Raw genomic sequence first — 26,207 nt, 5'->3', positions numbered from 1 at the left:
CATTTTTTCTTATATAAGATTTAGATCCAATTTGCTTTTGTTTTCATATGTTCGGTTACTTATATTATTTTTTATAATGTAGTGGAAAATTTTCGCCTTGTTAGATCCGGATATGTTTCAAGAAACATCTGGTTTGATCCTGTAAAATAAGTAATAAGGCGGAGGACTCTCTGATGTTAAGGTCGGTCTATGTTTTGATATAATTCTCAGTAGCTTATGGAAGAGTACTTTGGTTTAATGTAATGTGTATCTTGAATGTGTCAACTCTTATATAAGGAGTTAGAAATTTTATTTAGAATACTAAATATGATATAATTCTTCTAATAAAGGAGCTATTCTCACTCGTTTAAAACTCCTAAGTGTAATATGGTTGAACTATCTTAATAAGAGATTCTAGAAGTTCTCTCTGGATATTCGGTCTAACAGTCTTGATCACATGCACTTTAATGACCATATAGAATTTGGTCATTCACCGCTAGATCTAGACTTATTAGAATCCTAAGGTGGAGATTCAAAGCATCGTGAGGCTTAATTCTAATAAGTCTAAATCTAACAGTGAATGACCAAATTCACTTGGTCATTAAGGTGCATGTGAACATTCCTGTCCGGTTTAATATAAAAGATCCGGTCTGACTTGTTCTATGAACTAGTCCAAAATATTTTTGGAAGAATTGACAATCTTTTCGAGAATGGTTTATTTATCTACATACAACACATGTCCTGCCATTTACCCAAGGAAGAAGAAACATTTCTCTTTTCGAGAAAGTCCGAAGTTCTCAATTATCTTCTCCCTCTCTGACATTTTTCTGAGAAAATGTGCTCCCCCAAAGAAACAATATATCATCGTTTTCCCTTTTCACAAAATACCTATATACCCAAGGAATCCGCTTAGAAAGAGAAGCTTCTAACGTCTTCTGATGAACCAATGACTACTTACTTCAAAGCATCATCTTAAACCAATTCAACCATTCTCAAATATTAAAATTACACTACATACAGTAAATATAAACCAATATTTGGAGAGGGGGCTATAAGGGGCGAACTAACCGCTATTCAAGAGTGGAGCCGGTGGTTGGGGGGCCGGAGCCCCCGAATTTGGGCTGGCTCCACGCCTGGAATAAGCGTTCTGTTGTTGACATTCCTTCTACTTCCGAGAAGCAAAAGACGAGGAATCCACCTTTTCATGAAAACAAAGGAAATAAGGTGGATAAAATAGGTACCTTTTATTTCGGCCCTTCCCCCTCCAAATAGTTTTTGTAAGAGTTTGTGTAATTGCGTAATTGTTATTGATGTGTGAAACCAATATATACATGAAGCAATTCACATTGTAGTGAAAGTCTAATCCTATAAGTTAGGTACTAAGTATTTTGAATATACAGATAGGATAAATAATATCTCTAATACACCCCCGTAGTTGAAAGGTTCGGAGGGCGAACATTGAGACTATTCCTGAAGTCATCGAATAGTGGTGAGGGAAGGCCTTTGGTGAAGATGTCAGCCAATTGATACTGAGATGGAACATGGAGCACGCGAACTTCGCCTTTTGCAACTCTTTCCCGAACGAAATGGATGTCCATTTCTACATGCTTTGTGCGGTGATGTTGTACTGGATTTCCTGTGAGGTAGACGACACTGATATTGTCACAATATACTATAGTAGATTTTGCAATTGGGCATCGAAGTTCAATCAAGAGGTTGCGGATCCAGCATGTTTCTGACACAACATTTGCCACTCCATGGTACTCTGCTTCAGCACTGGAACGAGATAAGGTGGGCTGCCGTTTTGCCGACCAGGAGAGGAGGTTATCGCCTAAAATTACACAGTAACCTGACGTGGATCGGCGGGTGTCGGGGCAACCTGCCCAGTCAACGTCGGTATATGAGATCAATTGACCGAGAGACGAAGAGCTCATGTGAAGACCGAAATCAAGAGTGCCGTGAATATACCGAAGCACCCGTTTGAGAGCAGCAATGTGAGAAGTTTTGGGATCGTGCATAAATAGACATACTTGCTGAACTACATAAGAGATGTCGGGCCTGGTAAGAGTTAAATATTGGAGAGCACCTGCCAGTCGCATGTATTCTATAGGATCATGATAGGATGAGCCAGATGATATACTCAGTTTTTTCTTTGTATCAACGGGTGTGGCTGCAGCATTACATGAGCTAAGGCCATCCTTTGCTATAATTTCTGATGAATATTGACGTTGAGACAAAAACAGAGAGCCTGGTGACTGAGTGACTAAGATCCCCAAGAAATAATACAAAGGGCCCAGATCTTTCATGGTAAATTCGGAGCCCAATTTGGCAATGATAGAAGCCTGAAGTGTGTTAGATGGGGTTACAAGAACTATATCATCAACATATAGCAAAAGATATGTTGTGTCCGGTCCTTTCTGATAAACAAATAGGGAGTGGTCATAGACGCTGTTAATGAAACAGACTGATGTGATGAAGGTTGCAAATCGCTGGTACCAGGCCTGTGGAGCTTGTTTGAGCCCATAAAGGGATTTCTTGAGCAGACAGACATAATCAGGATGTTCTTTATCACGGAATCCTAAAGGCTGATGCATATATACCGTTTCATGTAAATATCCATAGAGAAAAGCATTTTTCACGTCCAACTGGCGAAGATTCCAATTTTTAGATAGTGCAATGCTAAGAACAGCCCTGGTTGTAGCAAGTTTAACCACATGACTGAACGTGTCTCCACAGTCAACGCCAGCCAATTGTCCTGAACCATTTCCAACCAACTAAGCTTTGTAACATTCAAATGACCCATCAAACTTTGTTTTGTGCCTGAAAATCCACCAACTACGAATAACATTAACATTTTTAGGATGGGGTACGAGGACCCACGTCTTATTTTGAATAAGAGCCTCAAATTCATCAGTCATGGCATGTGTCCAATTTAGATCACGTGATGCAAGAATCGGTGTTTTAGGAATAGGAGAGGGGACAGATTGTGTGGAAGCAGATAAATTTAACATACGTCTAGGTTTGTAAATGTCGTGATGTGCACGAGTGACCATTGGGTGTGTGTTAGCAGTGGAGGGTGAATCTATTGTGTCTGAGGGAGACGCAACAGCAGGCACTGGGCTAGAAATTGCGGATTGGGACGAATTTTGGTTAGAAGATGAACACGGAGAGGACAGACGGAGAGACAACGGGTGATGACGTGACAGAACGCGATGATGGTGAATTTATCGCAGAGACAGACTCGATGCGGGATGGCGGAGACGGACAGGACGAATTAATACGAATAGAAGGAGGCGGACGGTTGGAAGATACGGGCGGACCCGGTGGGACAAAGGGAGCAATTTCGGTAGGGGGCTGTGTGGGAAGAAAGCCGTCGACTTGATCAAGGACGGTGGAGACAGATTGTCAATTTGACGGTGTCGAGGAGAAGGGAAAACTCGATTCATAAAAAACGACGTGACGACAGACGATTATTCTTTGTTTAGACAGGTCATAAAATTTGTATCTGCGATGATTCGACGGATACCCCAAAAACACACAAGGGTATGAACGAGCCTCTAGCATATGTCGAGACGTAGAGGGAACTAGAGGAAAGCAAAGACAACCGAAGACACGTAGATGACTGTATTTTGGTTCATGTTGGTACAGTATTTTGGTGGGAGAATGGTAGCCTAAGATTTTGTGAGGATATATATTGAGCAGATAAGTTGCAAGTTCTAAGGCATGGTGCCAAAATCGGAAAGGAACAGATGCGTGGTTCATGACCGTGCGCATAACGTTATTTATTGTGCGGATAGTGCGTTCAGATTTTCCGTTTTGAGGAGATGTGTATGGACAGGAAAATCGAAATTGCATTCCATTGTTCTCATAAAACTGATGAAATGAATTATTATTGAATTTGCCCCCATTATCACACTGAAAAGTTTTAATGTCATGTTCAAATTGGGTGCGAATATAGGATCGAAATGTGAGAAATACAAAATAGACATGTGATTTGTGAGCTAACGGAAAAGTCCATAAAAAATTGGCGTAATTGTCAAGAAAAAGCACATAATAACGGTGACCATTGGAACTTAGGATCGGTGAGGTCCAAATGTCACTGTGTATTAAATCAAATGGCATGCAAGTAAAATTATAAGAGGAGTGAAACAATAATTTAACTTGTTTTCTATTAACACACGAAGAACAAACAGAATCATTCTTAATCCTATTACAAGAAATTAAATTTTTATTCAGAAGATTGTTCAAAATTGGAGGCCTTGGATGACCCAAACGATTATGCCAGATTTCAGACGACAGTGCAGTAAGAGCGGAAGGAGACGAAAAAGGGATTGAAGGGCGAGACACGACTGGATAGCGATCCCTCGCACTATTACATCTCATGATAGGTGTCCCCGTCTATAAATCCTTCACAGAGAAACCCAACAGATCAAATTCCACAGAAACTTTATTATCAACAGTAAATTAACGAACAAAAATAAGGTTTTTGATGAGCCTAGGAGCATGCAGAACATTGTTCAATTTTAACGGACGGTTTTTAGTGACTAAAGATGCATTACCAGAACCGTAAATAGGTACACACTAACCATTACCGACAACAATATTACCATTGAGGCTCGAATTAAAATAAGAGGTGAGTGTACCTTTGTGAGCTATCATGTGAGATGTTGCTCCGGTGTCCATATGCCACTGTTCAGGAGGTGCTGTGATTGACATGATATGCATAGCTTCTGCAATGTTAGTAGGCACATATGTTGGATTTGTTGCAGTGAGGTGTGCTTGCTGCATGGCAGGACGTGGTCCAAGGATTCCGGAATTAGGAGGATGGCGACCGGAATAATTCTGATTTTCGTCGGGAACAGACACGGTGGGGTGGCCCATGGTTGCTGCGGCGCCTAGGGGTATGTGAATGCTTAAGGCGTGAAGGTGGATTGCTGATAATAGGGCCCCGTCGGCGATCTGGGATTGTATCGACCCCCTCGACCGCGGCCATGGCGGCCACTGTATCTTCCGCTACGGTTAATTTAAGTCGGGCGGTGAGTCTGATGTGCGGGTCGGGGTGATTGGAAATTAGATGGTGCGGGATCGGTGGATGCCACGGTGAGGGAAAGTGATTCCCGAGGAAGATTGTGCTTACGGGCACGAGATGTTTCTTCAAGGATTAACATGGATCGAGAATGTTTGTTATCAGAAAATATATCTTGCAGCCGGCTCCATGCTGTGGCTGCGGTAGAGTCAGCTTCAATGATAGTGTGGAGTAGATCCAGGGAAATGGTGCTGTATATCCATTTAAGGACGACAACATCAATACGAGACCATAGGTCAAGGTGCTTTTGTTGCATAGAGTTGGCAGAATTATCAGAGTTGGGATTGGGAATGATATGGTCCATGACCTGAAAAGCTTTGGCATGGAGTTTGAATAGGGTAGCCCAGGTCGGATAGTGACCTTTTTCCATGTCTAGGGTTATCTTGATGAAGGTGGATATATTGGAGACGGTGAGGGACGGGTGAGTGGTAGGAGGTGTTTCGGTGTTGGCTGTTGTGGAGGCAGCAGGGTCGGTGTTGGTTGGGCCGGTGTTTGAGGTTGCAGAATTTGTCATTGCGGCGGCGATGGGAGGGGGGGTGTGCCGGCGGTGCAAAAATTATTTGGAGGAAGGAATTCAGTGAGGAGAGAGAGAGAGAGAAGAGATTAGGGTTAGGGTTTGGTCTCTGATACCATGTAAGAGTTTGTGTAGTTGCTTAATTGTTATTGATGTGTGAAACCAATATATACATGAAGCAATTCACATTGTAGTGAAAGTCTAATCCTATAAGTTAGGTACTAAGTATTTTGATATACAGATAGGATAAATAATATCTCTAATAGTTTTGCCTATATTTTTCTCACTCTTATCTTCCACTTTCTACAGGGTATTAACCTTTCATTTTTTGGAACATCTTTATGGTTCGGAGATCCTCAATTGTAAAGGATTTTCATAGGATCTCCACTATGCCTAACACTAAAGATAAAATGCTTAAAAAATATCTTCACAAGAACATTCTTCACCTGGCTCAAAAACATATCTATGTAATTGCTTAAAAGATCACAATCTATTTTTCCAATTTCTCCATCGAATTTTTTTACCGCACCTTTCTAATATCATAGGTGCTTCCTTACACTATTGTGATGGAAAACAACGGACTATTCTTCATTAGTGAAAAAATAGACATTAGTCACATACTTTTAGGTCAATAGGATGTGTATATTGTGTCACTAAAGCCCACATTGCAAATGCTCAGCGAAATGGAATTACAGAATAAATTTTGCAAATACTAATCCTGAATTTTTTACACATGAAATGGAACTCACGTTCTAAAGGTTCTGTCGAATGTTTTATCGAAAATTTTGACATAATCTCCCCTATAAAATGAATATCATCCTAAGTAGGGTTAATCCTACATAAAAATAAACTTCTAATATATTCAACAAATGAGAATTATCACTTTTAACATATTCACAATGAGGGAAATCCTTTAGTACTAAGACGTAATAGTATTTTTATCCAATCCATCACAACATACTGTATTTTCAAATGGAATTTTGAATCACTAATGTTATCATTAATATTTTCTTTAAAAGATGTATAGTGTACTACGTACTAATGGATTTTGCTTACAATATATTCTGCCATTAAATCACGAACCTCATTTATCTCCTCCACCAAATACGTTGTTTTTTAATATGGAAAATCTTGAAAAGTATCAATATTTCAAATACCAACATCACAATAAAGTTAAAGTAGAATATATATATGCATTATATATATAGGCTTAATGCATACCCAGCTCCCTAAAGTTGTCCGTTTTGTTCATTTAACCCCCTCACCTTACGGGACAACCCTTTAACCCCCTAAACTCCATAAAAATGGTATTTCTCACCCCCTTAACTTGTCCATTTATCCCCCCAACTCATAGAATGTTCTATTTACCCCCTTAACTCCATAAAAGTGGTATTTTTCACCCCTTACAATCCGTTATCGAAGCCTAAATTGATAACTTTTTTTAAACGTTAAACCTATATTTATGTTTTCCATAAAAGTGGAACCTAAATTGATACTTCCCCAAATATCATAGGCCCATTTCGGTACATTATCCCTACATATAATGTATTTAACTTGTTTATATTAATGTTCTTGTTATTTGTATTTTTTATTCGTTTTTTCTCCATTCAACTTTTTTTACTACTATAAAGGGATAAGAAATACCATTTTTATGAAATTAAGAGGGTAAATATGATCATAAGTGGTGAGAAATATCACTTTTATGGAGTTAAGGGGGTAAATAGGATATTCGATGAGTTAAGAAGGGGTAAAATGACAAATTTGGACAAGTTAAGGGGGGTGAGAAACACATTTTTATGGAGTTTAAGGGGTTAAAGGGTTGTCCCGTAAGGTGAGGGGGTTAAATGAACAAAACAGACAACTTTAGGGGGCTGGGTATGCATTATATATATATATATATATATATATATATATATATATATATAACAACTTCATCAACACTTACCCGTGCTAGTTTTGTACTTTGATGGTGATTTTGCATTATTTTGAAGATATAGCATTCAAAATGTTTTGGTTAGGTGATTGACAAATTGTTGTAAGGAGGTGGAAATCGTTTGTCATATGATCGGTTGCACCTGTATCAATAATCCATATATTTTTCACAGTAAAGTGTGCACAAGACGTACCATATGTGTCATCAAGGACCACATGAGCAGTAGGGTTGTAGGAAGGATGAGCATCATCATCCCTGGTAGTCGTTACAACAGCCACATTAATCTTATTTCGAGGTTTTGTTTGTGAAGTTCCACCATTCAAGGTAGCCAATTATTCCATAGCATCGTTGCTTGGAGTGTCCGCTTTCACCGCAATGAGTAAAATTGAAGTGATTTCTTTTACTAGTATCCGTTCCTTTTCTCGAGGCAAAAAAAAACTGTGTTGTCTGTTGCAAATTTTGATTCTTCCATGGTATGTCGCTGGTTGTAGTCCTTTCAAAAGTGGATATTTTTCATAGAATATCAGGATCTAAAGGTGGATCTTTTCGTAGAATCTCACTTCGGAGTCTAATCCAGCCAGAAAAATATGAACATGAAGACGATACATGGTTTTATGCAGTGACACGATTACAACAATGGTCACCTCTTGTTCTATAGAACCGGCATCAATTTCTTAAAATACATCAACTAGTTCGTTATAGTACGTAGATTAGGACATGCCATTTTGGTGAGTAGTGAAAAAACGGTGATTTAATTCATACAATTGTGTTTTGTCTGTACCATCATACAAAAGTCTTTGCAACAGCCTCCCAGATTTCTTTCACAATTTGAAGACGTATGAAGCGTTGCATCAAGGTTGCGCTCATTGAGTTAATCAACCAACTTTTGACACGAGTCCAGCAATGGTCACCTATTGTTCTACAAAACGGGCATCAATTTCTTAAAATGTACGAACTAGTTCGTTATAGTAGCAGATTAGGACATGCCATTTTGGTGAGTAGTGAAAAAACGACGATTTAATTCATACAATTGTGTTTCGTTTGTACCATCGTAAAACGTCTTTGCAACAGCCTTCCAGATATCTTTAGCGATTTGAAGACGTATGAAGTGATGCATCAAGGTTGGGCTCATTGAGTTAATCATCCAACTTTTGACACGATTATTGTATATCATCCATGTTTCCAAGTTCGTTTCTCCATTAGTTGGTTTCTAGTGTTGTTCCAATGAGAAAGCCAACCTTATTCCGAGCTCTAATGCTTAGCTCCATAAGTTACGACCATAGTTGATAGTTTGCATCATCTAGAATAATTCCATTTGGTAATGGTGCATTATCATTTGAATTTTGAACAATGGTTTGTGGTTCAACCGTGGTAGTTCTTCAGGGTTGGTCCTCATAATTTAGGGGCTCCCGGCAAAATAAGCAATAAGAATCCCTTTAATATAAAATGTAATAATTAAAGTGTAAAGGTTGGACAAACCTTTTAATTTTTTTTTTTTTTTTACAATAGGTTTTCAGAAAGAATTAGGTCATCCTATATGATTTTATCACCATATATATTAAAAAAAAATTTAACTTTCATACATACATATAATACCCAAAAATTTTTTGGGTTCCCCTCCAACTGTGGGCCCTAGGACGGCGTATTCCAAACCTATGTCTAGAGCCGATCCTGTAGTTCTTAGGAGTTTCGGTCATGGTCACAACAAGATTTGATGGACGCTCAATTTTTATTTTTTTTTTAGTAATACCTTTTGATACTGTGTAGATTTATAGAGGAATTTCAATCCTTTTTAATGTCTCTTAATGAGTAATAAATCCATCTAAAATTAACATTCCAAGAAGAATAAATCAATTCTTAAATTATAGATATATATAAAAAATAAGTTATTCCTAAATTATAGATATATTAAATGATTTGATGTTTGTAAAAATGTAAATTGACTGAATAGGGAGTTTAAACTACATTCTTCACTAAATTATTATTATTATTGTACGTAGCATTACAGCTTAGATGTGATAAAATGTTTGTCTGGTTATGTAAGTTAAAAGGAAAAATGAATCACGTAAGTCGATATGTCCGAGTGGTTAAGGAGACAGACTCGAAATCTGTTGGGCTATGCCTGCGCAGGTTCGAATCCTGCTGTCGACGTTTTGTTCTTTTTTTTTTTTTTTTTTTTTTTTTTTTTAATTTAAATTTAAATTGACACAAAGCAATGTTGAAGTTAGATTCTATTCTTTACTTGTGGGTTGTGTGTTGCTTTGGTTTATTTTAAAAAGGCAGAACAGAAAAGAATGATAATAAGAAAGAGAAGAGAAGATGGTAGAGTTAATCCTGATAGCATTTCTGTATTCCTGTTTCATAGTATGTGTTGTTGTTGCCTCTCTTTTCTTGATTTTGAATTGCCTAATACTTGCTTTTTCAATCATCATCCTCTCCCTAATTCTTCTTGATTTACACCAATTATTCAATTACTTGTGTTGTTTCTATTTTCTAACACTAGACCCTACTTTTGATCTAATTGTTTCTATGCTCATCAACTATGCCATTCAACTTTTCCTCCCTTTCCAACCTTCCTATACAACACTGCTCTCCAAAATTAAGCTCAAGGCTGCACTTTTTCTTGCATAATCTTCATCATGTATCTTTTGTATCAACTTCTAATGCTACAATCACTATAAATATGCAACTTTCATCATCATCATCTTATCTTATTGCCTTCTCATTTAATATGGGAAAGCACATTTAGCCTCCATGTACGAAACAATGCAACCTTAAATCTAACGTTTACTAAGTGGTGCAATTTCAAACATCATTAATAAAATAACAGTTTATTTCATATACAATTTCATATTTTGGCCACCCTCCTCTAACCTCCAACAAGCGGAACAACTTGGCGTACTCCTTCATAAAAGAATACAAATCAAACCAAGACATGGTACCGATCAAGTTTCTAGTCACCTAAATAAGATTTGAAATTGTACGGAAAAAACTCATTTTTGCGCACCAATTAGGGATGTCAATGGCTACATACTGGAAATTTGGATATCCATTGGAAACAAATCGTTATTATTTCTTGTATTAAGATTCTTTATTAATCGTTATTATTTCTTGTATTAAAATTCTTTATTATTTCTTGTATCACATACCAAATAACGAAACTTGTTGATAAACTCACTTTAACATGTTTGTAACTTTGTTAGTGATGCAGAAAACATTTTGAACATATTTAATTTAAAAACTCTAATATGACAATTAAACAACAGCATGTTCAGATTTATTTATCTAGTATTGATAAAATTAAGGCTTAATACATCATTTGCCCCCTGAACTTGTCCAAAATGGTTGATTGGTCTCCTGAACTTTCAAAGTGTCTCGATAGCTCCCTGAACTTGCATAAAATGGTCAGTTAGCCCCCTAAACTTGCGTAAAATGTAATCAATTAATCATTCGGTTATAAAAAAGTAAATCAAATGCGGAAGATATGTTACACGTGCCTTAGAATGTTATTAAATACTTCACAAAATAGATTAAAACATGTTAAAAAAGAATTTCTTACTTATTCAACTATAAAACATTTTCTTCTCTAATATTATAATCGCATACCTTGATCTTGGTTGTTTTACTTTTTTTAAGATGCATGCAACATATCTTCCGCATTTAACTTACTTTTTTTACAACCGAATGATTAATTGATTACATTTTATGCAAGTTCAGAGGGCTAACTAAACATTTTATGTAAGTTCAGGGAGCTATCGAGACACTTTGAAAGTTCAGAGAGCAAAAAACGCGATCTAGGATTTGAAGCGATTTCAGCTCATCAAGGATTACAAATAAAGTTAGCAACAATGAATAAATCCATGTCTAACATATTTTTTTCTTCTTCTCTACAAGGAATGTACAAAACACAATAATGAGAACAAAAGGCAAAAATGTAAATATATATATTGAAAAAGTAAAAAAATGACAAGGAAAATAAAATAAAATAAAATCACATGCTTCCAGGTGTAGATTTAGCAGGCTTGAATTTTGATAGATCAACGAGGTCTCCAAATAGCTTATCTTCAGGCTTAGAAGGTTTGTTAAGTGGGACATAGGATGAAGTAGAAACCTGGTAAGATGAGTTTCTCCCATTATCCTCCCTAACAGAAAGGCCATACATTCTCTGCTCAACGTACTGTTGCTGCTGACCATACCCATACCCATATCCTCCTCCCATCTGGACTTGGTTCCCATACATTTGTTGTTGTGGGTACATTTGCCCACCTTGCATTTGCATTCCCTGTAGCTGTAGCTGTAGCTGTGGCTGTGGCTGTGGCTGTGGATGTGGAACCATGCCCATGCCCATATACGGTGGTCCGCCACCACCACCGTGCATTTGCATCATCTGATTGTTCTGCATACCCTGACCGTTAACTGCTGACAACTGCCCACTTGCCATTGGCTGTATGTACATACCCATAACTGGATTGTTCTCTAAAGGCATACCACTTGCAACTGGCTGTGAGTGTGTTACCACTACCTGAGTAACTTGCATTGGCTGAGGGTACTGCGGGCTTCCATCTGCTGCTTGAGCTTCCCATGGAGGTGGAGGCAGTGCTCCACTGCTTTGACCACCTTTTCAATTTCCAAATATCATAACTTAAGCTACACTAGCAGGTCATTAAATAAATTATTACTGTTTCATATGCTGCCATTCCATTCCTTCATACATCTAAAATATGGCAGTTGATTTTGTTATACAATAGGTTAAATGGGTGAAACAGTTTAACAGGTCATGTTATTTTTTACTCTCTTTTTATTCATTTAGTTGATCGGGTTAAACGAGTCAACCTGTTTCATAAATGGGTTGTGTTAGCGTTGACCCTTAATGGGTCACCAGAGTATGTCAAGACGACCTGTTTATGACTTGTCAACTCATTTTGACAACCCTAAATTCTAAAAAATGACATACCAGCAACGAAATACTATATACTGTTATAATACACTTTAAGAAGAAAAAGATATTACCAAAAACTGGTGACGCTGGCTGCTGCTGTGTAATCTGTCCATTCCAGACAGGTCCAGCAGATTGCATGAACGGTGAATTATCATACCCTGGTTGTACCATATTTAAAACACTCCCATTTGGGTACATTCCAGCTTCTTGGGGCTGAAAATTTGGTTGCTGATGGACTTGTGGAGTCAAAGAATTGGGTACTCCAGGCAGCTGAGTAGGTTGCACGTTGGCAGCATTTGGAGGGTTGTTACCATCAGAAAACATGTCAAAAAGAACAAGGCTATTCTGCTGAGACGGAGGAGTGGCTGGTTGCTGCTCCCCCACAGGAACAAGGGTCAGTGCGTTATCAGCCTTTGGCGAGCTGAAATCATCCCCGCTCAACAGATCCATTTTGGGATTGGCAGTTGCGCCATTAGTTGTAGGAGGTGCAGGGAGTAACAATTGGTTCAGAACAGAGGCAGACCTGCAAAAAGATCATCTCATCACCCAGCTCCAATAGCAGAAGTTGCTCAATCTTTTAACCATACAAGAACTCAAGCACTCAACTTCTTTTAAGAAAATTATTTTCACAAAATCTTAACCTTCATACACTGACTAAACCTAGAAGTGCTTAAGATGCTGCCATCACTTACAAGAACAGGGAAATAGGATTTTATGAAGCTCAGAAAGCCTCAAACTCATTTCAATACAATCATATAACCTATTAGAAAATTCCTCAGCTGATTAAATGCAACAAATGGTATCAAAACCATTGGTCAAATTAGTGGTATAAGATAACAAACCATACACATCAACATATCCCAAAAATTTAAATTATAACTAAACTCAAACCAAATTCGAGTAATGATGACCAAATTTAACAAATATATGCAAACAGTGGAAAAAAAATACAATCTTAAAACCAATAACAATGAGAAAATGAAAAGAACAAACTTCTAATGTCAGCGCCCATACTACCAACTTATGTATGCTTCAATACCATCTGGTTAATGTATAGAATAGAACAAAAGGCTGATGGATTTACTACAACCTATATGCAAATTGGAATCAGATATATACTATTCCGAATGAATGCACTCACCCCTGCTCCGGGTTTTTGTTGTTGTCTCCAGTATCAACTAGAGGGCCATCATCCACAAGCGATCCTCCAGATTCAAGCTTTGGTTTTACAGTCACAATAGGGGTTCCTGAAGCAATAGATTCATGCTTGGCTAGTACACGCTGCAAATCATCATTTAATGCAAGCCCTTGACATAGCAAGGATTCATCCCTGAAAAATAAGGTTGAAAGTAATGGGTCTTAAGCATTTAAAATGCAAAACTAGGCAGTCCTTTGCACTAGTGTTCTGTCCTGCACCAAATTGACCAGTTAAGTTAAACTTGGGACCAGTCAATGAATGATCTGGTTTGGTGCAGTCCAGTATTAAGATTTAGTTTTATTTTGATATTTACATCTTTAAGAACCATTAAGATATGTTTGATTTTCTTAGTTAAATTATGTTAGACCAGCATTTGATTTATATTTGATATTTTGCATCTTAGTAACCAAGATATGCTATTTCCTTTGCTACAATCATGTTTCACCAGCATTTGAGCAAGTTGAGAGATTGTGCCGGTTCACATCCACCATAGTTTCTCAAGTTTCCAAGAAGCACTAGACTCACCAATATATATATATATATATATATATATATATATATATATTAGCAGACCAAGCTGATCCACTGTCTAGTCATACTGACAGCAATGCATATAAATATAATTATATAGATATAATTAATAATTATGAAATAGTACATAATATTGATTTGAAAAGACAATATAACAGATTATCTTAGATGTTTTACTATTAATATAAGAAGGTATTTTTGTGCATTCTTCTAGGTTCAAATTGTAGTGCATGCAACAAACAACTTTAAAAAGAAACTGTCATTGATTTTGAAAACCATTGTCTTGGGTAAGAATTTCTGAAAATAGCTTTAACAGCTATAACGCGTTGCACGCCTACAAAGTGCTTGTGTCAACCAATAATACATGCAAGACACCATGTAAATAAAAGTGCAAAAAATGATTGAGAAAGGAGAAGCGTGGAAACTATGTAAGAAAATGAGTACTGATATATAAATTGCTACGCACGAAGTTGAATTGACAAGATGAACCACTCTTTGCTTGTATGTACGGCACTGTTCCACCAGATCAACAATAACCTCCTGCCTAAGTCCCTAAAAAGCATAAATTTGGGAAAAAGAATAAGCTTGTAAAATATGGAATGAACTCTAGAATCATGTTATAAATGTGAAGTGCAATGATTATAGCTTTAACGCACTTCCATGTTCCAACAAGCAAATCTTCTAATTAAAGATATGTATTACACCAAGAAGCTGATCAGATTCCTTAAATCATATCAACTGAGATAGATAAATTTGACTAGCCAATATTGTAGTAAAAATTTACCTCTTTGTTTTCAGGATCTAGTGCACTTAACATCTCTGCAAGGACATCCATTATACCCCGGGCATTCTGAATTTCTGTCAAGCTAGTGAAATAAATCTCAAATTAAACATAAACATGCAAAATCAATGCTCTAAATCAAGCAGCTCCAAATGAAACTTTTTTAAAGAAAGTGACTATCCACACAAGACCGGAGTAGAAAGCCTTCTCTCAAATAAACCAAGTCATAAACAAGGCTGCAACGTATACTTTCAAGGTCATTTGCACAGCCATCTAGAATCAAGGATGCATATTATTAAGTGAAATCTGTGCTTCTCCATACCTGAAACCTAATTTGTAAATGATCATCCCTACTCCCTAAGATATCAGTCAGAGGACCACAGTTTTGCATCAAGTTATTGCTCCCCTCTATTCATATTATTTGTCAATTTGCAACGAACGGAATATAGGCTATGCTAGTGCAAATGATCATGCAAAACCTGTGTTTTCTCGAGCTACGAATACTTTCACAACAAATGCAAGTTAAAACTGCGATAAAAGTAAAATCACGCTACATGAATTGAACTGTTACAAAATACACACATATCCTAATACCTAACCGAAAATTTAAATATCAGATATAGATGATATATGACTAGGAAGGAAGAAACACCAACAGAAGTGTCTTATCAATTGGCAAATTTATTTTTATGTTAGATTTCATGAAGGCATAAAAGAAAGATTAAAAACTATACCTTAATGTCGGGAACTCAGACTCAGCAGAAGACTCTGCTGCATCTTGCCGTAACTCATTATTCCGCAAATTTTGAGGATAAGATGCCAGTGGTTGTGTTTGTGGAGGTGTGAATACAGGTGCAGACCTCTCCGTTCTCTGAGGGAACACTGCCCCCGCACGCTGAAACAACAAGAGATTTGTCCCAGAAATGGTGATACTATATTTCTCAATACTACATGGATACCAGTACATGAAATAATGATGAATCCTATCTGTTCGTTATCTAATCAAAACTGCAATATTCAGCTTCTGATTTCAATTAGAATGTTTGTGCAAGAACGTACCAACAACTCCTGATATGCAGCATAATATTGTGGATATCTTGCCCTTGGTCCACCAAAAGCTTCTTGCCAGGTATCTATTAGAATCAGTACCTTCTCTTTGACATGAAAGTCCGGCTATAATTGAGCATCACAAACACTATGAACAAGTTTCTCACAGAAAATGAATATGACATGGGCAAGAAAGCAAAGAAAAACAAGTATCCTCACCTTTTTCTTCACTATCCTCACCATCTCATGTAGAACATCTCTTTCTGCAACATGCATATGGACAATGTCCCCACAATTCTTTACAATGGTCTCCAAAAGCTAAAACGTAGAACCCAAGGCAAAATTTGAAACATTTAATCATCTTATCAAAGTAGTTAAAAAGCTAACATGAACATACTCTCTCAATCAATTTATTCACCAAAAAATACTCATGAATTCAGTTTTTGCCACATGAAAAAGTAACCTATAACAATTGATGAAAAAAAAAGTTCTCAAAGCTTACCGTCAGAGCAAGAAGTTGAACTTTTGGATTCTTACTCCCAATGCGCTTCTTTACACCTTTAACAACATCTTTTGCTTGTCTGACAATAAAGAAAAGCCAAAGATTCCAAATTTAAAAACCGACGATGCTTTATAACTAACCATCATCAAATTATAGTTTTCATTTAGGTTAGTGATAACTTTTTCATAGTACCTTCATATAAGACTGACAACCATAAAATGCTTTGGCAAATTTTCCAATAAAGTCAGAAAAGAATATCATTCTGACTTTGTGCGTTACTTGCATTGTTGTTAAAGGCGCGCCTCGAGCAAGGCTCAAGGTCTTCAGCCTTGAACCTTGAAATTGAGGTGCTGTACAAAAGGCTCTCGCCTTGTGCGCCTTGAAATTTGGTGTTTTTGACATTTATGATTTAGTATTATGTTTTTATGTGGTTTTATTTTGTTTGTGTGATCATATGTGTGTTTTTTTGGTTTACTCTTAACTAGTAAAAGAGTATATATTTTTATTTTATTTTATGTGCCTCATGTTTCTAAGACGCGTGCCTCGCCTTGCGCCTAGGCTCCAGGACCCCTTAGCGCCTTATTGCACCTTGCGCCTTTAACAACTATGCTTACTTGGATTGATGATCACTCGTATGCCATTCCATGTTATAGTTACCTGGAATGAGGTACTTTTGGGGGTCATGGTAGTCCTATGACATTTTGGATATGGCTCAGCTAAATATAACGCACACAAGGTATAACATGTAGCTGCTCCAACAGTCTCCATCATGGCATGCATATTACAAAGCTTTTTATTACTGAAACTTCTAGAACCATTTCATAACTTATTCCTTTGTCTTGCTTTCTTAGTTCAATCTCTCTCCAAATTTCTAGTGCTTACAAGTCGACAACCATATGAAATTCATAGCAAGTTTTCCAGTAATGTCACAAAAGAATATTATCGGCTTTCATCATTTTTATGCTTTACTTAGATTAAGAATTACTGGCATACCATTCCATGTCCATGCCATAGTTAACTGGAATGAGGTTTTTTTTTTTTCTGTAGCACGCATAAAGCCTGGGTATACCTCAGCTAAATATAACATATAGAAGATTACCATGAGCTGATCCACTAGTTACCATCATGGTATGCTATTTCAACTATTCAGCTTGCTAAGCACTTTATAGTTGAAACTTCTAGAGCATTCTGTAACGCATCCCTTTTGTCTTGCTTTCTTACTTCAATCTCTCCAACTAAGGGAAAAATTCATCCTCAGAATTTCTCTCCAACTTTTGAAGAAGGGTACCCAACATATCCAAGATTGTAGTACCAGAATGCATTGTGGTTGTGGTGGAGGATTGGGAGGACAGGTTGGAGGTTTAATTTGATAATGCTTGGCTAATAAGCCATATTATTTGGAGACAACTTCTAATTCCTCGAAAGCTTTGAATAATGAAGAAGGCAGGCTATATTAAAGGGCGGCCCGGTCGCATTACGCGTCCCCGCTGAGCGAGGGTCCGGGGAGGGGTCCCACCACAAGGGTGTATTGGGGGCAAGCCTTCCCTTGCCAATTTAATTGGCAAGAGGCCGCTCCTAAAGGGCGGCCCGGTCGCATTACGCGTCCCCGCTGAGCGAGGGTCCGGGGAGGGGTCCCACCACAAGGGTGTATTGGGGGCAAGCCTTCCCTTGCCAATTTAATTGGCAAGAGGCCGCTCCTAAGAAGCATAAATTGCTAATGAAGCAGTTGATAAGGCTGAGGAAAAAAAAGAGATGGCTTGTTGCTAAATTGGATTTTTAACAGCCTAATGGTTGAGCAACTTAAGGTTTCTTGACAATTTTGCAGAGATACTTTTGCTGTAATAGGATCAATAATAATTTGTATTAAAATGACTGACTCCAAATTGAGATAGTTTCAGCATGCTTCAAATAAAAGCATCCAATTCTTCCTATAATGAATGAAATCAATAAGAAAACTTTCAAAATCCCATACAGGAATTAGTTGCAGGATTCAGAATCTACTTTCATTTGTTAACCAAAAAACTCATTGAGTTTTCCTAACAACTGTTCGATTAAACTATGCTATCCTCAATAACAATTGTATTATGCTATACTCTTGTTGATTGCAAGTAATAATTCTAAATCTTCAAAGATTCATCCAGATTATTCTTCCCCGTCTCTCTCAGCACCTTTTTTTGTCAATATTCTACCTAAGTACATTGAGGAGAGAGTTACTACAAGGTTTAAACATGTAGGACATACTCACATTACATCAACCTGTTTCAAGCTGAGATTGAGATAGCCTTTCTAGTGAATTGTGTCTATCTTAGATATTTAGGAAGGTCCCAGCAAAAAATTTAGTTGATCATCTAGCCAGTCTCCACGTCGCCTTTAAGAACTCCTGCACATTAGTTAGGCTTTGGACTTGGCCAAGACTTTCCCTAACGTGAAATTTTGTAATATGGCGAAAGAAATTGTTCCAAAGAGCACTCAACAAAAACCTTATTGAAAATAATACGCATGAGTATTAAAATTCGTTTTCCCTAAACTAGATTCTGCTGTATTGTAAATCCATCCAAATAGTACTAAAATGGATGAGTATTAAAATTCGTTTTCCACTTCCCTGATAAAACAATCAAGGAAACTGCAAATGAAGACATAACGTTCAAAGGGCCCAACATAAGATGACAGAATTTTCTTTTGTTTCACCAGAGTTGGAAGGAAAAGAATTATCTCTAATTAAGACATTGTTTCAGCAAGCTTTAAAATAAAGGGGCGGCCTGGTCGCATTACGCGTTAAAACAAAAAAATCCAGTTCTTCCACAAATTGAAACTGAGTGAAATCAATGAGAATACTTAAATAATCCCATACAGGAAATAGCTGCATCATTTAGAAACTAGTTTCATTCGTTAACCAGAAAAGTTATTTAAGTTTTCTAAACAACTTTTCGATTAAACTATGACATCCTCATGAAGTCCGTTCAAAAACACATATCATGCAAATTGTAATGATTCAAAATCACTCAAACTTGATCACAAAGTAACCCAAAAAGAACAAAAGCATAACGAGAGAAGTGAATAGAATAGAATCAAGAGCAGCGCTTACGCAGGGTCGTGATTACACATATCACAGATCTCGATGTTCATGGCCCAGTCGGGCCCGATCAACATGTCGGTTGTGGCCCGTTCTACCAAGGAATTCACCATCGCTGCTTCCTTTTTTTTTTCCCTTTCCTCTTCTTCACTACTTATCCCAAACAACCAAGATGTATCCTATTCCGGCACCGTGCACAAACTTTTCCGGCAAGAGATCGCACCACACAACTTAAGGTTCCACGTGAAATTCCGGCAAAAATCGTTATAAAGCAATCAAATAAATCCAATTAGGTACCGTTCTCTCTCTAGATCGAACAGCAGAGTCCTTTATCCCACCCAGCCCACTTTCTCTCTCTCCCTCTCTCAAATTTTTATTTTTTTCGTCTTGCCCTCCGCAGAATTTTTTTTTTATTTTTCTAAAAGAATATTTTTTTTCCTCGTTCCTGTTTCCGTTGAATTATTTTTGGGAGAATATTTAAAAAAATAAGACCAACGAGAAAATGACACGTATGTAAAGATGGAGTCCGAGTAGGACTGCGCCACTGCGCTGTGTCGTCCTTTCCACCGTCCGTTCACCGACCATTTTCATCTGACGGTTTTTATCGTTTATACGGTGGTTTTTGTGGGCCATGATAACGCCATTAGTTAAACGAGGTCGTTTCTCTTACGAGTTATTTTGCTAGACATATCTCTTTAATTTATTTTTGGCTTAATATATTAAAAGCCCTGAATTTGTCTTGTCCTTATTCCTATTGATTTCTTCTCGAAAAAACTCTCTATTATTATTGAGAGTTTCAAAGGGGATCTCCTTGTTAGGTCTACCCAGAAAAAAGAGGTCCACCTCGTTGGTTGGAGCAAGCCAAGAGAAGGGGTAGTGAAGCTGAATACGGATGGCTCCTGTATTAGCAATGGCAAGATAGCTGCCGGAGGAGTTCTTCGTGATGCGGGTGGCGTCTGGCTGGCGGGGTTTACCCAGAATCTGGGGATGAGTTCTTCCTTTTCGGCGGAACTTTGGGGTATTCTCTCGGGTATCAAGCTTGCCATTAGCCTGGGTGTTAAAAGGTTATCTGTGGAATCTGATAACATGGAGGCAATCAACAGGATTTCTGATAACCAGGCTATTTGTCTTAACAGCCAAAATCTTATCAAAGCTATTTTAAGGCTTCACCCTTCCTTTGAGTTCTTAAAGTTCAGCCACATTTATAGGGAACAGAACCGGGTTGCGGATCGCTTGGCGGCAGCTGGGCATGAGGGGATGTTAGGTGTTTCTACCATTTCTGATCCTCCCATCTTTATTTCGTCTCTTCTTTTAGAGGATAGGATTGGGTTTAGCCTTCCTAGGCTGATCCCGAGTTAGTTTTCTTTGTTTGTGTTTTCCTTTCCTGTTTCTACCAAAAAAAAAAAAACTCTGAATTTGTCCCAAAAAAAAACTTAATTGGTCTCATAAATTTATATGATGTCCAACTTGCTTAAAATATTAGCTATTTGACTTTATCTAAATTGATTTATTGACCCCTAAACTTGTTTGCAATGATCAAAGAGACGGGAAATTTTAGGATGGAAAAAAGTTGGAGAAAAAAGACGTCAGAAAAGCGGTGTGTGGCCCCCACCTGCCGCCAATGTTCCCCACACGCCAAGTACCATGTGCGCTATATGGCGCACTGCGATTAGGCCATGTGGCGCACGAAGTGGAGAATAGGAATTCATCAATTGGCAGCATGTGTGCCACACGCACCGACCATCCAAGTGTCGCGTGAGTAGGAATATCAACGGATGGGGTATCCGTGGATAGTGTCAATCTCAAACTCTTACCCGTTTATTTTTTTAGCTATCCATATCCGCCCCATTATCCTAACGGATATACTTTTTGCATCTCATACCCGTCCCATTTAATTTACGGGTACCCTTACCCGTTAAGAATCACTACATAAAACAAAAAAAATATTATAAATTTAATATAAGGAAAATTATAAAACTGGTTCAAATGAGAGTAGGGATGTAAACGAGCCGAGTCAAGCCGAGCTTTGGCCTGCTCGAGCATGGCTTTGCAGTTTCTTATCGAGCTCGGTTCGAGCTCAATTTTCTGTTCGATCTCGGCTCGTTTAGCAGCTCGATTGCTCACGAGTCGAGCTCGTTTAACGAGCTTGCTCACGAACAGGTCGTTTTAATTGTTCGTGAGCAGCTCATCTATTGTGCTCGTGAGCTTTGTCCGCGAGCAGATCGTTTGTTTTGCTGACGAACGAGCTCGTTTATGGTGTTTACGAACAAAATAATATCAAATTCGGTATATCAAATAATATTAATTGTAAACACATAAAACATCCTTAAGTAAACTAGCAAACTATGATTTAAAATAATAAATAGATGAAAAAGTCTTCGGCTTCATGAATCCTCTCTTTTTCCATACTAAATTAGCAAACCATGATTTAAAATATTTATATATCAAGATGGATCTCTGCATTGCGTGGACTAAAAACTAGTAAATTAATAAAATTGGTCACCATTGAGTTATATGCACTTGATTTCGACTAACATTTTATTGCTATTATTAAAATATAATTTATGTAAATAAAACAAATGAAATTTTATTTTTTGTTTCAATAATATTATTTTTAACAATTTTGTGATGTTTTAATATCGAAATGTTAACGCTGTAAAAAATATAATAATTAATTTTTTTTGAAGCATTAAAATTTTATTTTTTGTTTCAATAATATTATTTTTAACAATTTTGTGATATTTTAATATCGAAATGTTAACCTCAAATAGTTTACAACACAAATATACAGTCTTGTTCACATGCACCATACATCTTAATGACCATGTAGAATTTGGTCATTCACCATTATATTTTTGCTAAAAAAACACAAATATTATATCATAGTTTTATGTGTCAAAAATATTATACCATCTAAAATTATCGGTAGACTTATTAAATTTAAATTTTATGATATTTCCAATCTTCACCGTAAAATTCTAATAAGTCTGAATCTAAAGGTAAATGCATCCAAGGTCCATATAAACATAACTACTAGAATTATAAATAAATACTTTATTAAAATATATTATTTTTTTATTAGTTAAATGTTTTTTTTATTGAAGGTCGGTTAGCGAGAGGGTGTAAAAAACAGACATCCCAGCTATACTGGCACCTCTGAAAATCACAGCAAACCCGAACCTATATTATTAAAGAAGAAAAGAAAAGTTACAAAGAACCAAATACAAAAGTTCAAAACAAAATCATGTCAAGCGAAGCGATAAGAACCACGCCTCACAAGATCATGCAAAAAAGTCGGGCAACAAAAATCAGGAATTAAATCTCACCAATGCAAACTATCAACCATACGACCAAAAGAGGCAAGAGAACCAGCAACCGCATTTCCTTCACGATAAATGTGAGAAATGACAAGTTGCATGGAATCTAATTTTGATAAACAATCAATCCAACTCTGATAAACCACCCAAGGAATAGTAGTCGACTTACTACGCAACAACTGAACAACATAAGTCGAGTTAGTCTCTAACCAAAGGTGACGCCAACCTTTGTCAAAAGCCGTATGAATCGCATAAATGGTAGCCTTCAACTCAGCTAAAAAAGCAAAAGAAACGTCAAACGGGAATGCAAAAGCACCAAGGAACATACCATTTGAGGAACGGTAAATACCGCCACAACCCGCAGCACCCGAACTACCCAAAACAGAAGCATCAGTATTAACCTTAGTCCAACCGATCGGAGGATGCTGCCAAACCACATGAATAATACGAGGTCCATTAGAAAATCTTCTATCAATTTTCAATTCCCTAAAAATTTGTAATTCAACAGAAAAACTCCAAGTAAAACCACGACCCTGATTTGCCGCTTCACGAATTGCGCTCCAAATACGCCGAAGAACCAAAGAAATTACAGGTTTCTCATCATTAAAAATTTGATTGTTCCTTGCTAACCAAAGAGCCCACACCGTGCTAACAATTGCCACAGACCAACGTTCAACAATTGTGAACTAAACCTTTGTTTACTAGCCTCCAAAATCAGAGTTTGGAAATCACCATCCAAAGGCAGATGCCTCCTAAACAAAGCAGAAATACCTCGCCAAACCTCCTGCGAAAAAATACATGTTAGCAAAGTATGATCAGTCGTCTCCTCATGAGAAAGACACAACGGACATCTAGAAACAATCAAGCAACCTCGTCGTCTCAAATTCTCATGGGTAGGAAGATAACCCAAAAAAGCCCTCCAACAAATAAATGAATGCGCAGGGGAATAAATCGGCGCCAAAGAAAACAACACAAATGTGATAACAATGGTCGCATTTGTGACGAATATTATCGCATTTGTGACAAAATTACTCCTGTCGCAGATGCAACAGCGCATATGCGACAACTGTTGTCGTATTTGTGACGAAGTGCGATAAATTTCATCACAAATACGATAGAAATTGAGAAAATTGAACGATATCATTTTCTTCCATATAATTCTTCTTCTTCACCGCTAAAAAATCAAATGATACCATTTTCTTCCACATAATTTTTTTCTTCACCGCTAAAAAGTCAAACGATACCATTTTCTTCCACATAATTCTTCTTCTTCTTCCACAAATTTGCCCTATTTAGACCCCTTCAGTTGAAATGAAGAAAAAGAAGAAGAAGCGGAAACAGGAGCAGAAGCAGAAGTCGAATGGAACTAGGGGTATATTTGTCCAAAAGGGATGAAAATATCTAATTTGGTGAGATGGAAGCAAAGTGGGTCAAATATGTTAATAGACCCCTTCAATTGGTCTAGATTTGTAATTTGCCCAAAAAAAATTATATATGATTATAATCCTATTGAGTTCAGTTTTATAATTTTTGAAAGCTTGTATGTACAGTAGGTATAAACTTAATCAAAGAACACAAAATTATATAAAGTGAAAAATTAGAAAACAGTCTCAAATTCAATTCACCATTTTTATGTTATTATTTAAAGGACTCAATTAATAGTTTTAATTGGGAATATTTGGTGACTTAAATAAATATAGGGGAAAGAAGAACCAAATAAGGTTTCACTTATTGCTATGTAATGTGGCTTAGATAACAACTACACATTGTAAATGCATCTACGAGACATCCAATAATAAAATAATACTAGTAACATTCTAATACCTCATTTTATTTGTTTCGACAGGATCAATTTGTTATTTCACTATTAAATTAAATCAGGCAAAAAGCATTATGAGTCTCATGATCTTTCATTGTTTGGTATATTAAGTTCTCGATCTTTCATTTAGACATATTGAGTCTCTCATCTTTCATTGTTTGATGCATTAAACCCTCGATCTTTCATTTAGACACATTGAGTCATTGATCTTTCATATATGGGTGTATTAGACCATTTCGTAAATCAATTCATATATTGGTGTATTAAGGCTCTGTTCTTTATTGCTGAAAAAAACTGAACTGAACTGAACTGAATGCTACTGAATACTGAACTGAACTGAATTTAACTGAATGCTACAAAACTTAACCGAACTTAACAATAATGATGATATTAGACTTTAAAATAATTTTAATGATAATATTAGACATTAATAAGCTTATAATCATAATTATTATTATTAATAATAATAATAACAATAATAAATAAATATATTATTAAAGATAAAACTAAATTGAATATCAAATAAAAGTTTGGCTCGATAAAAGCCTATAAAATTAAATAAAAATAAGTCTAATTTAAATTAAAAATATAAATTACATACAAACACAAATTTACATACAGTTGAAAGCCTATGAAATTAAATACAAATTTTCATATGAATACAAACTCTTAAGTTTTTATTACAATTACGGGGTAAGATACAAAAAATACTCCTAACATTTTGGGTCAGGAGAAATTTTACCCTAACGTCTATAATGGTACAATTTTATCCCTAACATTGATAAATTGGGTAAATTTGAGAAATAATTCATCAAACTGTCTTCTCGGTCATGAATCTTGTCATCTACACATCACACGTGCGTCATTTTTTTTATTAAACGATGTATACTTTAATAAACTACCATTTCTTAACTTTTATCTAATTTATAGATAAATAATAATAATAATAAATAATGATAAATTATAGATAAATAATGATTATAATAAATTATATATAAATAATTATAATTATAATAAATAATGATAAATTATTGAATGTTGAAACTGGATGTTGAAATTGAATGTTGAACGGAGCTGAATTGAACTAAACTCAACTGAATTAAACTGAACTGATTGTTCCCGAAATTAAGTAATAAAGAACAGGGCCTAAGCCCTTCTGTAATTGAGATCATAACAATTGTGTAACACGCGCGTTAGTCATATTTTTTACTTCCTCAACCACTTTTTGAGTGACACGTGTATAAGAGAAACCTATCCATTTTAGAGGTCACGTGGAAAAAAAGAAGAATGAATAAACTACAGGATCTAAACTAAAACATAAGTTCTTCCTGCCCCTTTTCAATTTCACGATTAGAAAGAAGAAAACTCCTAGAATTGTATTCTGCTCAACCTTCGAGATTAATGGCAGAACAACAATCAAACTTCAATAATCAAGCTTGCAATGCTTGTGTGGTTTGTGAATGTGGTATTCCTGCAAAGTTGAAGGTA

The 26,207-nt window shown here is 36.5% G+C and overlaps 1 protein-coding gene and 1 non-coding gene across 3 annotated transcripts; one reads left to right on the top strand and one right to left on the bottom strand.

Annotated features, from left to right (window-relative positions):
* Positions 1-9,581: 9,581 nt before the first annotated feature.
* On the top strand, positions 9,582-9,663 carry TRNAS-CGA (transfer RNA serine (anticodon CGA)). The gene has a single exon. It is a non-coding gene; the product is annotated as a tRNA-Ser (tRNA).
* A 1,704-nt stretch (positions 9,664-11,367) lies between these two features.
* Positions 11,368-19,970, bottom strand: LOC136203731 (TOM1-like protein 9). Of its 2 annotated transcripts, XM_065994950.1 has the most exons (11): positions 19,596-19,970; positions 18,756-18,890; positions 16,511-16,589; positions 16,228-16,326; positions 16,021-16,134; positions 15,696-15,856; positions 14,965-15,046; positions 14,647-14,732; positions 13,593-13,781; positions 12,523-12,974; positions 11,368-12,129 (listed from the first exon to the last, which is right to left on the bottom strand). In XM_065994950.1, exons 4-11 carry the CDS (start codon positions 16,282-16,284, stop codon positions 11,504-11,506), a joined length of 1,767 nt encoding a protein of 588 aa, XP_065851022.1. In that variant the 5' UTR covers positions 16,285-16,326; positions 16,511-16,589; positions 18,756-18,890; positions 19,596-19,970; the 3' UTR covers positions 11,368-11,503. The 2 variants fall into 2 exon arrangements, with proteins under 2 accessions (XP_065851022.1, XP_065851020.1); XM_065994948.1 differs by lacking the exon at positions 18,756-18,890.
* Between the last annotated feature and the right edge of the window lie 6,237 nt (positions 19,971-26,207).

This window comes from Euphorbia lathyris, chromosome 8, assembly GCF_963576675.1.
Source record: "Euphorbia lathyris chromosome 8, ddEupLath1.1, whole genome shotgun sequence".
Taxonomy (NCBI): domain Eukaryota; kingdom Viridiplantae; phylum Streptophyta; class Magnoliopsida; order Malpighiales; family Euphorbiaceae; genus Euphorbia; species Euphorbia lathyris.
Note: the sequence above shows the minus strand (reverse complement) of the source record. Positions and strands in the feature narration are given on the sequence as shown.